At 34.2% G+C, this 15519-nt stretch overlaps 1 protein-coding gene across 7 annotated transcripts in view; it reads right to left on the bottom strand.

Annotated features, from left to right (window-relative positions):
• Window positions 1-716: 716 nt before the first annotated feature.
• The window catches only part of TFEC (transcription factor EC), a 127907-nt gene continuing 113104 nt past the window's right edge, over window positions 717-15519 (bottom strand). For all 7 annotated transcript variants that reach the window (XM_077756040.1, XM_077756037.1, XM_077756038.1 and 4 more), the window contains 3 exons: window positions 12151-12226; window positions 5377-5524; window positions 717-4482 (listed from right to left, as the gene is read on the bottom strand). In XM_077756040.1, the coding sequence (XP_077612166.1) occupies window positions 4102-4482; window positions 5377-5524; window positions 12151-12226 (605 nt within the window). In that variant the 3' untranslated portion in view covers window positions 717-4101. The remainder of the gene's footprint in view (window positions 4483-5376; window positions 5525-12150; window positions 12227-15519) is intronic.

The following is a 15519-nucleotide window of genomic DNA, read 5'->3' as shown; positions in this document are numbered from 1 at the left end:
AGCAAGTGATTAATTGATTCCAGTTTTCATCTACATCTTAGATATTACAAGATCATAAGTATCAGCTTCGGGATATTGTAAAAACATTAAAACACTTATAGTTATGACATTTATTAATTTAAACATCAAAATTCCACAACATCAGAACAGCAAAAAAGTATTTTCATGATACTTTGATGTATAAGAAAATTCCAATATGCCTCAATCTATAAAAACAAAGAAAAAATACATTCTTCTTAACGTTGGGAAAGCTAACTTCTCCCCTGACATAAAGGTAAATGAGCATGCCAAATCAAGAAACTCATACCTAATTTTTTTAAAGTAAGAGCTATTAAATATTTTATTTACAGTCATGTGAGTGGGGAAAAATGAGTTAAAAAAAAAAGGAGGAAGGCTATTTCTCAATGTCCCCAGCTCATCTGGGTATTTATTATTTAGAGCTTTTATACCCACAAAAGAAGGCTATTGTCACTGATATCATGTCTGTAAACTGAGGAAAGTTAATCTGTATATATAAATTCTCCAGTTATGGGAAAGGACACTAAAAAAGAAAAAAATATGAAGAGGTACTCATAGGAGGTACTTGTTATTTCAAGATAATTTGGGAGTAGAAAGGCCTGCTTAATATGAATCCATGAAAAGGTGATAGCCAATATTTTATAATAAATAGAGACAAAAGATTGAATGGGACATTATTTTGAAAAGATAACAAAAAGTAATTAAAATAAAACTTTTATTTTAAACAAAGTTTATTATAATTACAATTATGCACTGATTCACTGAATGAACAAAGCTTGGTTAATTGTGTATTAATAGTCCAGTGACAGCTGATGCTTTTTGTGACAAAATTGTTTGATAAACAGTATACCTGTTTTACTGCAGTAAGTCTCATTTCTACACAAATATTCTAGACATCTATCAATTTCCCCAGGATCTCTCTTGATTCTTAGATACTCAAACAATTTGCTTTTGATTTATATATTTTTGATATTTATATGTTCATTTTACAATGTTATCATCAGATGTTTACAATATCCAATAATCATAGAGAAACTGGCCTATAAATATATAACATGAGTATATAATAGGAGGTATATAAACAATAGGGGATGTTGGAAGGGGTCTACTTTATAAGTAAACAGTTTCCTTTGTGAATACTCTAGTGTTGGTACACTTTCACTTTCCTAGGCAACCTCCTCACTTTTGGGGTTGAGAGAGTGATATACAGATAAGATAACTAGGGCTCCCTCCTCCATCACTGTATATGACATTAACTACTCACTTAGCTCTTGATAGATACATAGCTACAATGCTATCCATGAAAGTAACAGAACTGATACAGGAATTTTTTACCTGGCATCCAACGAGACATTCAGGAGTTTCCTAAAACCTTTTGGTCAATGCAAATTTGGGGCTGTATATACAACTCTTTATTTTTCTGGGAAGTCTATAACTTTCATTAGATTCTCAATGCATTAAAACGAACTACTGACTACAATTAAATCTATTTCAGTTAACTGTGACAGAGCACCACTCTTTACTCAGTCTTTAAAAACCCATTACCCATTTTAAGTCCCCTGGAGCTATTACAATATGAAAGTAGCAGCAAATATTAGTAGTACCCTTTCCAGATCTCTTTTGTCCAGGCTCTACCACCTGTGTCAAGTCCTTCCATTAGATAAGATTATGAGGAACGTGTTTCAGGGCTGTGTAGTAGTATTTTAACAGGATGGAAAATAATGACAGAGTAATGACATCATCAGTGCAAGTCTCCTCAGAGTATAAAGAAATGAGAATACTGGATAAAATGAAAATAAAAATTAGCCTCTATCTGGAATGTGTTTTGCATGGACTCAAAAATATATTCCTTTTCTATGATTTATACTGTTATAGTAAACTATCGACCCAGATTATAAAGTGGGATTTTACCATGAAGTCAAAAGTATATAATGTTGTCTAGAAAATTCTTGAGAAAGTGTATCTTATTGCCCTTTTTCACATGGCATACTTCAGATGAATTTATCTATCTGGCCTTAATGACTATTCCTATAAATTTAGAATTATTTTTTCATGTCAAACAATAAAATTATTTTATTTCTCCAAACTCTGAACTAATGCTGTAAGCTAAGCCTGAGATAACTCCTAGAACATAAGAATTTAATATTTTCCCACTTTCATTAGCATATGTCTCAAATTTTGTGATGACATAGTTCTGAGTAATACCTAAAGCATCCTTTCAAAAATTTATCCCAAAGGTAATATTCAAGGAAGATTACCTCCAAATTATTCAGTAATGTACTGTAGCATTTTAATTTTTAGGCTTCTCTCTTCCAGTAAAATAAATTCAATTCATACCAATCTTTTCATCCTGGTACTCAAGGTTTTGCACAACCTGTTGCCAATATTATTTTCCAGGACTTCCAACCTGGCATCTTCCAGGGTGGTCAGATCTTTCTAACAAAAATTCCATGGAGACACCGCCTCAACTTATTCTAACTTTTACCACTTGGTCAATACTATTCCATAACATACCTTCCTCTCCCCCATATTTATGCTTTTAAAAGAAGTTACATTCTGCCTTCCCATAGAGTTTTGTGATTCTTCAACCTTTATTCATTTATTTTCATTTTCTCTGACCTTCTGTATTTACAGCTTATACTGTACTAGGTAGAGTCTAATTCATGCATCTTTTATCTTTTGTTGTTGTCTCTCATGTAGCCTTGTTACTCCCTGAGGAGTAAGACCAGAGCTTGCTCACTGTTCTACATTGTCACAGGATCCATTGCAGTTTGATTATCTCTCCATAAATACTCATAGATCAGATGATCACTCATAGAGGTTCAGCACAGAGCAACAGCCTTGGTTAAGTCAACCCCCAATGCCAAGCTCAAGAGAGAAAATTTTGAATAAAGCATTATGGTTATAAACATTTTTAGCAAATGCTAACAAAGCTAGCAAATTCATGGGGTGCTCTAACTACTTATGGGAATGGAGATCTATCCTCCACTCAGAGCACAATGTAATAAAAAGAGTCTGCTTTACAAATAATTTTGTCAGCTGGCAAACTAATTTTCCATATTGTCAATTTGGAGCCACACTGTATCACCTAATTAATTTACATGCATTTTTAGAGACAGCGATAAATTTTAGATAGCTTAGAAATTGTCTTAGTAGGTTGTGTGTGTGTGTGTGTGTGTGTTTCATTTACTAAAATTGATTATCCAAAATGTCTTTTTGTTGAAAAAGAGAGGATTTGGAATGTGATTTCTGATGCTCATTAGAAAATCACAAAAGTGAAAGGAAATAAAAAAGAAATATGATACCTACGTTGCTGTGCCTGTGTGTAAGTGTATCTTTGTTGAAGTGGTAAAATTTTAGTTCAGATTCTTGAGAAAAGTATTCAGTGTGTTCCTTCTTTGACAATAGAATGTCTCCATAAATAGAATTACTATAATTGAACTGACTAAAGGAATTAGGGTCTAATTTTAGAAAGCAAAGTTTTTACACATTTTTGGTATTTTATTGTGGAAAATTCTAATGTTCGTTGTAGATTCACTTTTCAATTAGAAGTCAAAGGTAATCTGTCTTTCAACTATTTCCTCCGTCAAGTTTGAACGTCAAGCATCATGTCCCACCAGATAGAGGAGAGAGGCAATGAACTACCAGATCTGTTGAGCTTGATACTTGAAAACTAAGGTAAGACTGGAAGGAGTTGGAAGTGAATAGCTAAGAAAAGGTTTGTATATTTCAGTAGGTTTACTGCCTGAAGTTTGTTAGTTCTAATGGTACATCACTACATTGCTACTTTTAAAACATCAGTAGAAAGCTATTTCCTATGCTGTACCTCTTTCCAGGAAAACAAAATTTAAGTAGATTTGGGCTAAGTAGTCTTAGTCAAAGAAGAAAAAATCCTTTTTAGTTCTCAATAATTCTTCAATACCATGTTTCTTCTTCCTGTGAATTCTTCTGTTGTTTATAATCAGTTTCTCATGAACAGTATATTCCTTTTGGAAAAATTAAGCCAAAGCAATATATGAAACAGAACGTAATTGCCTAGCATCCGCACAGAATTGCTTCGCATGAATCGAGCCTGTTTGTTTTTTAAAACTCATCGCCGTCATCTGAGCTAAAGCTACTTCTCCTACTGCTTTCTTTGGAAACTGCAGGGGAAGTGGCAGATAGCAGAGGGTCTGTTCCAAATGGAGATATTGTGTCATCCAGGAGCATGTCATTCAATCTTTGTTCCTCTTTCAAAGCGGCACTAAATGATAAATCTGTGAAGTGTGACAAAGGATCAGAGAAGGCCATAGCTTGATCACAGAGCTCAGGGCTGGTCCCATGAGACAGAGTCAGTTGTTGGCAATAGTCTACTGAATTCTGCTCAAGATGGGTCTGGTGTTTGGTGACATGAGCACCTAAATCAACTGTGCCAAGTGAAGCCAGGGCTGGCAAACCATGAGCACGAGCTTGTATTTCTAGTTCCTGCAATAATAGCACACAAGAATAATTAAATAATGGCTTTGAAGGTGGACTTGACTGTAGAAAACCAGAAAACCAGAAATAGAAACAAAATATTAACAAGCATTCAAATGAAGAGTAATACATACTATAATATTCTTTGCAAGTAATGGAATATAGTATATTTCTCTTGCCAGAAAAATAACCCTGAGAAAACTATACAGATTAAAAAAAAATTCTCCTCCCATTGCTGTTTAAAGGAATACATAACATATAATGGTTCACAGTGGCTCAGATTGCAATACAGCCTTTTGGAGATAGTGGAAAATATTTCACTTATTCTTCCTGATTCATTTCTCACTATAAGGCCATTTCATGGAAACAAAGTAGTGCTTTACCTGGCAATAAGCATGCTCACATAAAAAATATTGAGAGTTATGAAAACCCATATTTTGATATTTTGTGTCACATGAGCAGATGAGGAGTGACTTAATATATACCGGTACAATATGCCTTGAGGCAATGAAATCCATAGCAATGTTACTAAAGAAATAAAAGGGAGAGAGAAGAATTTAGTGTCCTTAGTGTCCAATTTTATCCAGAGACACAAATGTTTTACTTATTATTAATTTTCGCCTGGGATACTATTGTGTGTTTATAAAATTTGTTCTAATTTCTGCATTTTGCAGTTAGTTGCTGTCATTTACTCTATTTCCAAAACCACCTTGATCCTGGACTCCTAATCAAAATCTAATTGAAACAACTCAATTCATGAGCTTCTAAAAGGCAATAAAATTATCCTTTGGAAGGAAAAAAATAATTGTTAATAAGAAAAAAATAAATGAGACAATGAATAAAAACGATGATGGATAAGTTATATATAAGCTATGTGGTTCATAGCAACATTTTTATAAAAACCTGAATTCGGAGTAGAAGCCGCCTGTTAGCCTGCTCTAATTTCTTCTGTCTGTGTTCTAATTCTCGAGCTCTCTGTTGTTCTTTTTGTAGCCACTTGATGTACTCCACTGATGCTTTCAGAATGGTTCCTTTGTTCCAGCGCGTATCACTATAGAACGGAGAGATAACCTTTTCACAATTGTGCATGTCAGCAGAATTCATAAGAACTTACAAAATCTTTTACATTAATATGAAATAATGATTTACATGACTATTATTCACTCTTAGATATTATTGCTTCTGAATAGAAATTTTAATAGAATAGTTAAGAAGCCCTTATATAGTAAAATTAATCCCAGAATGAAAATAAGTGTCAAAAGAAAGTAATAAAGTGACTTTTTGTGGGAGAGCTAAATGCAATATCATGATTCTACCATTACAGTTTTTATATTTTTAGTGAAAATTGCTTTTATTATTAACTCTGAGATTAAAATCTATGTGCAGTATTTCTGCATTAATGAACTAGGAAATGTACATTACTGAGGACTTAAGCCTAAATTTTTTAAGATCATTTCAAATGTACCAATCTTTTAACCTACTTTCTAATAAGGTTGCTTTTATGCTTCTAAGAAAAAAAAAATAAGGTTTCTTCTGAATGGTGATCCTGAGTGATTGTGAAACAAATCAGAGTTCGGCAACATCACTTTAAGCAATAGAGCAAAACTTTCTAGAATCGTTAGGCAAATTTTTCTACACAAAAGCCATTAATACTTTTTTTTTTTTACAAAGCAGGATGCCTATTTTTAAATAAGTTTAAGTGCAAATAATTAAATACAACCAGATAACCTTTCAGGTTATAGCATAAAAAATATTTTATTAAAACTTATTTTGAAGACAGGAGAAATGATAAATCTGGAATCATGAAATAGGCTACCGATTTTAACATCTGAAAAAATACATCAAAGAATTAGATCCTATATGAGAGTTAAGAATACATGTGGAGAATGAGGCCAAGCTAATTGCTAAAAGTTCATCAGGGCTGTTGTAAACCTTGATGAATTTTTAGTTTAGAGCCATAAGATTATTTTTAATACAACATACAGTAAGCATGCAGGAAAATTTTAAGAAGACATTACACTGCATGTATTTTTGGTTTCTATGATCTATGTGAGATATATTGAAATTACTATGCTTTTGTTAAATAATCAGAAGTGGGAAGATACAGTTTATGAAAAATCTGATTTGCATATGCCTCCCTGGGTGTTCAGGTTACATGATATTTCTATCAGCCGTAACAAATTAAAGGAAGATACATGTTTCTACCAGCAGGTGAAAATGCTTACTAGGGCCTGGTTAAGCCATTTTCTACTGGAAGTCACCAACCCATTACCAGTGTCTGTCTAAAGTGTGCAAATGCTTTGTCAGTTGTCTACGAATTGCTGGTCTTACTCCACTCACAGTGACTTATCAGGGGACGGGAAGGCTATGCAGAAAGAGGCTACTTTTGTCATTAAACTAAAAAAGTACCTGTAACTTAAAAAGGTATTGGACTCTTGGATTAAAACTCTAAGAGTCAGCAGGAGACTTATGGCTCTAATTTTGTTTCATTTCTTCTCATTGGAGGGAAAACTTGAAGAAAAGAAATAATAGAAAGAGGATAACTCTGGTCAATTTTGAAGTTTAAGGTGCTGTTTATTTAGGTCTAATTAAACCTTCAAAATGATCATAGAGATCACAGAATGGGTCTTCTGACAATTTCTACCTGACATTATTTGCACTAAATTTTTAAAAGTTCACTCTATTTTTAAAGCCATTTTAATGTATGAGGTTTCTTTTTTAAATGTTTTTGGGGCACCGGGGTGGCTCAGTCAGATGAGCATCTGACTTTGGCTCAGGTCATGATCTCATGGTTGGTGGCTTCGAGCCCCTCATTGGGCTCTGTGCTGACAGCTCTGAGCCTGGAACCTGCTTTGGATTCTGCATCTCCCTTTCTTTCTGCTCTCCCCTGGGGTACTCTACATCTTTCTCTCTCTCTTTCTCTCTAAAAAATAAATAAGCATTAAAAAATATTTTTGTTTTACAAATTTATTAAGGAGATGTTTTTCTCTCAAGATAATTTCAAACAGTTAGTCATTAAAAACATTATGACAGCTACATTAATACACAACAAGGCATGCCTACGGAATAAATGTAGATACTGGCTTTTCATTTTCTACCAAATGATTCTCTTTGAAGAACTTTAAACTTTTGAGGAGTTAAAAGCTATGCATTCTAATGCACACATTAGATTAGGAATGTGGTCAGGTAAAGTATGGAAAATATACAGTCTGTCATCTTAGGAGTGCACATCCACTTAACAACATTAAAAAATGAAGAAAGAAAGAGGACACCATGACAAGTTTGATTTTTTTCTTTCTTCAATCAACACTTTATTACTCCTAACATAGAAAGTCTTGCTAAGTCTCATATACCGCTTCAACCACCATTCTTACACAAAAGCAAGAGAAAGTTCTGACATTAGAGGGGGAAAAAACCCAGATCAATTTAGTTAAAAAACTGTCATCTAGGTCGTAAATAAAAAAACAAAAAAAACACAAGAGTAATTTGTTAGTACCAATAGAATAATTCAGGCTCTGACAGTATATTTCATTTACACTAATAAGACTTTTTATAAATATGGTTATATAAGTCAGACCTTATATAAAGCATTATATGAGGTAGACCACTACCACACATCTGTAGAAGCTCTTACTTTTCATGTTCGTTAGTTTCATTTGGTTTTCTTTCTTTTTTTTTTTTTCAATCAATGATCAAGAGATTGTCATTCCTTGGTAGTTTGTTTTTTCATTTAAGTTTTTTCAGCACATATTATCTCAAGTATAGCTGTTCACTATATTATTTTCCCTTCTGACCTTACCCTTCTGACCTAGCAATGACCTACAAATTTCTGAATGTTTTTGATACATTAAAAATGGCAACTTCATAGAATTCAAAATGTCTCTAGGTATTGGCTTTGATTCCCTAAGCCAACCACTAAGTTTATTCTAATCATGAGCTGGAAAGGTCCTCCGAGGTCAACTACTTCATGGTTTCTGCTATTTGCCGAAGAGCATGTGGTGTTTAGAAGATGAACCCCAGTTTTCCTCACTTAATTCAATGCTCTTTTTCAAATCTGTGGATTTCACACTTTCTCAAATGCATCTGCCATAAGAATTATGTTTTCTACTGTGAACCAGTGTATTCTCAGTGCATAAAACTGCAAAAAAAAAAATGTTTCACAAGATATTACTATTCCCTTTAGGTGTAGTATGTAATAATCCGATAATACCAATACTATTCTTCCTTCTTTGTTTAAAAATGCAGAATCTTTCCCATTTGATTGATTTTGTGATCCATTAATAGGTTATAGCACACAATCTGAAAAATCCCATATTAGACAATTTTGTAATCTGATATATTTATTTTTAAAAATTATGAATTTCATTTTATAAGTTTATTTATTTAGTTTGATAGAAAGACCATGAGCTGGGGAGGAGCAGACAAAGAGGGAGAGAAGAATCCCAAGCAGGCTACCCGCTGTCAGCACGAGCCTGACTCAAGGCTCACAAATCGAGAAATTGAGGCCTAGAGCTGAAATTAAGAGTCAGATGCTCAACCAACTGAGCCACCCAAGTGCCCCTAAAAATATTTTATGAATTTTAATGGTTGCAAACAAGTGCTTTGAAATGGTACAACAAGTTAGTCTAAAACGTATTAAACTCAAACTGAAATCTTGTTTGATTTTTTTGATCCACTTGTTAATTCCATCATTGTCACAACACAGTAATAACATTTCTTCAAAGTGAAACTTGCCTCCTCTATTTTATCCACACACTCTCTCTCTACTAATTAATTTTCTGTAACTTTTAGATTACCCATAGTAGTGTCTGTAAATTCAACAAATGAATCCAAAATAGTTTCATAGAGCAAGTGGCTACTCCTTAGGCCCATAGATCCTAGTTTTAAAGAGGTTATGTTCTGGATTCAACCATGGGATTCATGTTGGCAGACGCTAGAGAGAAGAACTAGTGTTTAGGTGAGGCCACAAAAAAACAAGGGATAAGATGCATTGAAACAGAGTAGTAGCTCTGGAATAACAGAGCTGACAGTGAAGTGTCCCTTCTGTCTATGCTATACTATGTGCGCAGAGCCACATATAGATACCATTAACATCTAATCAATTAATGTGTTTTCAATTAGACCCCAAATAAATATCATTTCCATACATATAACATAATACAATTAAAATAAATAATCATACCTCTTTCCCAGATCCATAAAGAAGAAAAAAACACTTAAGAACACTTACAATCAACTTTTCCCAATGGTAGTCTCTTTCAGATACGATCCTACGATAAATTGATTTTCTTTATCCTAGAACATGGGTAGACAAACTACAACTTGCAGTCTATTATTGCAATGAAGTTTCAGTGGGAACAGCCATGTTCATTCATATACATATTGTCTATGTCTGCTTTCATGTTACAATAACAGAGTTAGAAAGTTGTCATGGACTATATGGCCTACAAAACTAGAAATATTTACTATCTGGCCCTTTCCAGGAAAAGCTTGCCGTTCTTGGTTCTAGACAGTAAATTAGAAGTAGAAAGAGGACTTTTTATAACCAAAGTTTCTTAAACATACAGAATAATAATCCCCCAAGTGAGATTTATAATGTGTATGGTATTCTCATATATATTATTTGGTTTTATGTTTATAAAACTCCAATCATACAATTGGTGCCTTAAAGGCATGGTGAGGATGGTAAGTTAGGTTTCACAACCCAGCTTTAAAGTCCCATGTGCTTTCTGCATATAACTGCACCCAGGCACTGGGGGTTAGCTCCACCAGTTATAAGAGAACCTTTCTTAACTGACATTTATCCAATCACAGTCAAGGTTAATTAACGTTCTCCATTCCCTTTGTGACACTCACTCACTGCTGTTAGGACAAAGTAGGTAATAGAGGGCAATAGGCCACCTTCTGATATGTCCAGGTATTTCTGTTATCATTGTAGTGCCATGTACTTATTGGTAAGTTATTAAGTGCATACTTATTGTATTTGTTATGTTGATAATAAAATTAAATTATAGGTACATTAGCTAATGAAATATGAATGCCAAAAAAGAAGGTATTTATAAAAAGAGTTATTGTTTGTAGGAAGATTATGTTAAAAGTTCTGGAAAAACTCAGTTAAAATGTCCATAAAGGTTGCTTGCTAAAAAATATGCTGTCACAAATAAGTGTATGGGAGCACCTGGGTGGCTCAGTCGGTTAAGCGTCTGACTTCGGCTCAGGTCATGATCTCACGATTTGAGGGTTGGAGCCCCACATCGGGCTCTGCGCTGACAACTAGCTTGGAGCCTGGAGCCTGCTTCGGGTTCTGTGTCTCCTCTCTCTCTGACCTTCCCCTGCTCACATTGTCTGTCTCTCTTTCTCTCTCAGAAATTTAAAAAAAAAATAAAAAATTAAAAAAAATAAGCGTATACTCATTTTAAAAGTCCATCTGTACTTAGGTTGTGTACATTTTTGTTTTATTTTAAAGAAATTAAAATAGACTATACATTTTGGTGCAGTTTATGTAAGAAAGAAAAGCTTCTTACTTTTCTGAGACTTCGGCTCAGGTCATGATCTCTTGGTTAGTGGGTTCGAGCCGGCGTCGGGCTCTGTGCTGACAGCTAGCTCAGAGCCTGGAGCCTGTTTCAGATTCTGTGTCTCCCTCTCTCTCTGACCCTCCCCTGCTCACGCTGTCTCTCTTTCTTACTCTCTCAGAAAGAAATAAAAACATTAAAAAAATTTTTTTAAATAATAAAAGATTTGAAGAGTTAACAGTGGGGCCTACACTATGACCAAGCTCTTCAGATGCTCCACGCAGAGCTCTTTCTACCATTCCATGGGATTCCTTCTCCATCTATATGTCCACGAAGATAAATATTACATTTCTTTCTATTACAAATTATTGAATTGTCTACATGAATTGGCACATTTGGATTCAGGGAAAAAGTATTCCACATTTCACTAATATCGCTTTATCAAACATCATTGTTTTTGAATAATTGATGATCTCCAGTATCAGGAGACACCAGTTCTCAGTTTGAATGAAACATTTTCAAGTCATTATTAATGTGACACAGCATTTTTTTATTTTTTTGGAGAAACATTCAACATTCTAACTTGATACCTTGATTAATCAGGTAGTTCCTGCAACCTCAAATATCTTGCTTAATAACTTTAAGTGTGTATGACACCAAAATGTGGCAGAAATGTAATTACAATAACCAATTATTGGTTGGCATCAATCAGCATGTTGTCACAATTCTACTTTTTTACTTGCATGCCTCCAGAATTTTGAGACAGCTGAAAACCCAACAATTCAATGCCCATGTGCATATAAATCTTACACTGGAAGAATTGCTATAACCATAAACTGAGTATACCAGTATCATAGACAAGATTTGATATTACCACTAAATTTGCCAATATTGATGCCATTTAGAAAGACCTGCTATGAACTGAGAAGAAATAGTTTTCTTATCTCCTACATCTCAGAGGGACAAATGTTAGTAACAACGTTGATGCTTAATAACCATCAGTCTTGAGTAGATACTTAATAAGAAGACCAGCAGTAGTTTTACCTATACCATAAGCTGCTTAGATTCCTAATAATTGGTTCTCCCTTCCCCTTGCTCCCTCCCACCCATTTTTTGGGGTGTAGTCAAACCATATCATTATTATAGAAATGATTGTTGAACTCACGGATCATTAGACTTTGGAATAAGAGTGCCAAGCTCCTTGATTCGGTAATTAATATTATACCTTCTTCTTCTTTCAACTATTGAAAAAGAAATATTTTTTATTTAAAATATTCATTATTCGAGTTAAAACACAATTCACTTTTGGTCAGCTGTAAACTTTAATAATAATCTTTAAAAAATTAAGCAAAATAATTTCCATATAGTCAAAAAAGTATTCAGAAATAAAATAAAAATCCAAATATATTTAATTCTAAAAATAAAAATAACAGCATTAAAATTGTGATTCTATTATTGATAATGTTTTAAAAACATTTTCTCTCAAAAACCAGTTTTTTCACTTTTTTTGGAAATGCTAAAATACTTATCCATATTGAAAAATATATTTGCATTTATATATATATTTATCCTATTGGATCATCATTTCACATATGAATGCACCCATCAGGATCATAATCTTTCAAGGTCTGCACCATGCTTAGTCTTCTCATACAATCCCTGAAGCCCTGACACAAAGTTTGGCACATGGTACGTGTGTGTCCCCAACTAGACTGTGACTTCTTTGAAGGCAGGGGCAATTTATTCCACATTTTTCTATCCTCAGAGGGTTTGGCATATAGGAGGTGCTAATAAATGTTGATTAGACTGTGAATATATTTTTCTAATTTAAAATTTTTTCAATGATATATAGAATAGTGGTTTTCAGACTGTGGCATGCATTAGATACATGTAGAAGGACTGTAAAAATGGATTTGTATTCCAAACCTATTAGTAGGTCTGAGTTTGGGCCCAAAGATTTCCATTTCTAACAAACTCCCAGGTGATGTTGATGCTATTTGTTTAGGGCCTACGTTTTGAGAACTCTGGCATAAATTCTTATTCAGAGACTGTTTTCTCTGTTTGCATTTCCATGAATTAATTACTTTTGGAGATTTTATGCCTCTAATAAATATTCAATAAATGTCAGATATACAAATAAATAGAGTTTCCTATATTTACTCCTATCTAAAAGCAGTTTCATACAGTATAGTGAGTTTTATAGTTTATATTCCTAGAATCAAGAACCACAACATATAGTTCTATATAATATTTTTTCCAAAAGGTAACATTTTAAAAGTTTTCCAGGAAGTGAAGGAAGAAAAAGTTCATGAAGAAGAAGAAAATCATACATCAAAAATATTTGAACATTCTTTATACATGCTAAAAATTAAGATCTGCTACCAGAAATAAGGAAAATCATGAAAGATAACAATTGTCTCTATAAAGCAATTCACCATTAATGGATTTGACCTTCAGTAATAATATATTGGGGTTACTCTAAAAGTGGAATATAATTGATTCTTGAGAGAGTTTGTTTTCCCTCTTTGCTGATCCTTTTTTCCCAGTGCAGGTGATTCAAAAAACAATGACACCACATTAAAAAACAAGAAAAGAAAGTAAGCAAAAGTAAAGCTAATAGAAATACATACATATTTCACAGTAAGAATTATTAATAAGTCTATGTTCACACATACTCACTTCTATATTATAAAACAGACTTTTAAATATAAGATGAAGAATAGCTATGAAGGATGTTCATAGTTTTACCTCAAAATAGGGAACTGGTTTAGTTTTAGACTATTTCTCCCAAATCTATTATTTAAATGCACCTTATGTAAAGTATCAGAAGTTCCTCCTCTACTCTTCTTAGATTGTGCTTGATAAATTTTTAATGGCTAGTTATAATAAGAACTTAGGTTCCTCAATGTTTTCATACCCAGTACTAGTTATTTGTAAAACAGTCAAGTTTTAAGAAATTACCAAGTTACTGTATGCCATGTGTGGTTTCACTCTTCACAATTTTGGTACATTCATTCATTCCTGTCCTTAGGTCAAGGTGAGAGAGGCCCCTATCCTGGACCCATACTCACCACATCCTTCCCCAGTGAGCAAGTCACCCACAGAGTCAAACTACACTGGCTAACTTGTTCCAGGAATATCCTCCCAATGCTCTGAGCCCACTTCCAGAGACTATGGAGGCCACTTCCAAGTCCATCCTTTTGAGGGAGGACCATGACAGCACTGTGCTCACCTCTAGGCTCAAGATGCAGACAAGGGGAAGCCATTTAAACAGATGGGTGTGGAGCTAAAATGTACAAGATGAGTGTTTACATTCATGTCTGAGGCCACTGGCAGCACAGAATGGAACAAGGAGTGGGGAGAGAAGTGAGATGGGCTGCTGGCTGAGGGCTGGCTTTGCCTCACTCTGAAATCTCCCCTCAGAGTTCTGATGATCTTAGAATTCTGAATTTACACCTAGCCTTCCAGTCTTTAGAAAGAATAGAGCATGTTTTAATGGAGATTGAGCTACAACTTTTAAATATTTAGACTTCTGGTAAGTGAGTTTTCATTTGTCCTCTTCCCACGATCCTCACAGATTTTAGGGATTGTCTTAGATACATCATATTGAAAACATATTAAAAATTTTTAACATTGATATCTCCAAAAAGCAACATCTCCCAGTAAGGGAATCCAGATTAGAAGATACTTGACAATAGACATACCAGGTGCCTATCATACTTCATGTTAAATGATCTGTTATTTAAAATGCAGATGTAGAGAAGAGGAGTGAAGAACAAGGAGAATAATAATGAATTAACAAGTTGAAAACTGAGAGAGAAGCCAGTAGTTCCTTGCTGTATTAATTCCTTCTATCAACAACTACCCGCTCCCCCCTCCCCACCCAACTCATGTTCTATTTGTCTCATAGTCTGCACCAAAGCTTATCTGCTCTACCACTAAGGGCTATGGGAATCAGATCATGCTCCTCTCCACAATGACACTGAGGACAGTCAGAACCACATGTAAGCTCTTCCCTCACAATCTCACGTCAGCAGACTTTGATCGCCTTGTGATGCAGGCAGGTGCAATATGAACAGAAGGCCACAGGGTTCACAGCTACATGTAGAATCAACTTCTACTAACCGCATATAAGAACATTCGTGGTTAGTTTTAGAGCTTTAATGTTTTTATTTATTTTCATTCTATCTTATTCTCTTCTCATTTTTTGATGTGGCTTGCAAAACAGAATGGCTTATACTGCATTAGTCAAGCTCACTCGAGACAGTTAAGCACTTAAGACAAGACCAAATACCATTAAGCTCAACATTGCTGCTAAACTACTTCCCTTGCTTGTATTTCTCCATCTCATGTGACCCCTTATCAGAGTCAAACTGACCCCCAGGAAGGCATCAGAGACATTTTTTACAGAGGTAGAATTCAGCAGTACAACATAAGCAATACCTTTCAGATAACTTATCATTAGGAAGAGAGGAGCAGACTGACACAGAAAGATGAGAACATGGAGCCTTTACTTGATTTTTAAGTGGTGTGC

This window comes from Crocuta crocuta, unplaced genomic scaffold (assembly GCF_008692635.1).
Source record: "Crocuta crocuta isolate KB4526 unplaced genomic scaffold, BGI_CrCroc_1.0 scaffold452, whole genome shotgun sequence".
Lineage (NCBI taxonomy): Eukaryota > Metazoa > Chordata > Mammalia > Carnivora > Hyaenidae > Crocuta > Crocuta crocuta.
This window is presented reverse-complemented; position numbering and strand designations above follow the sequence as displayed.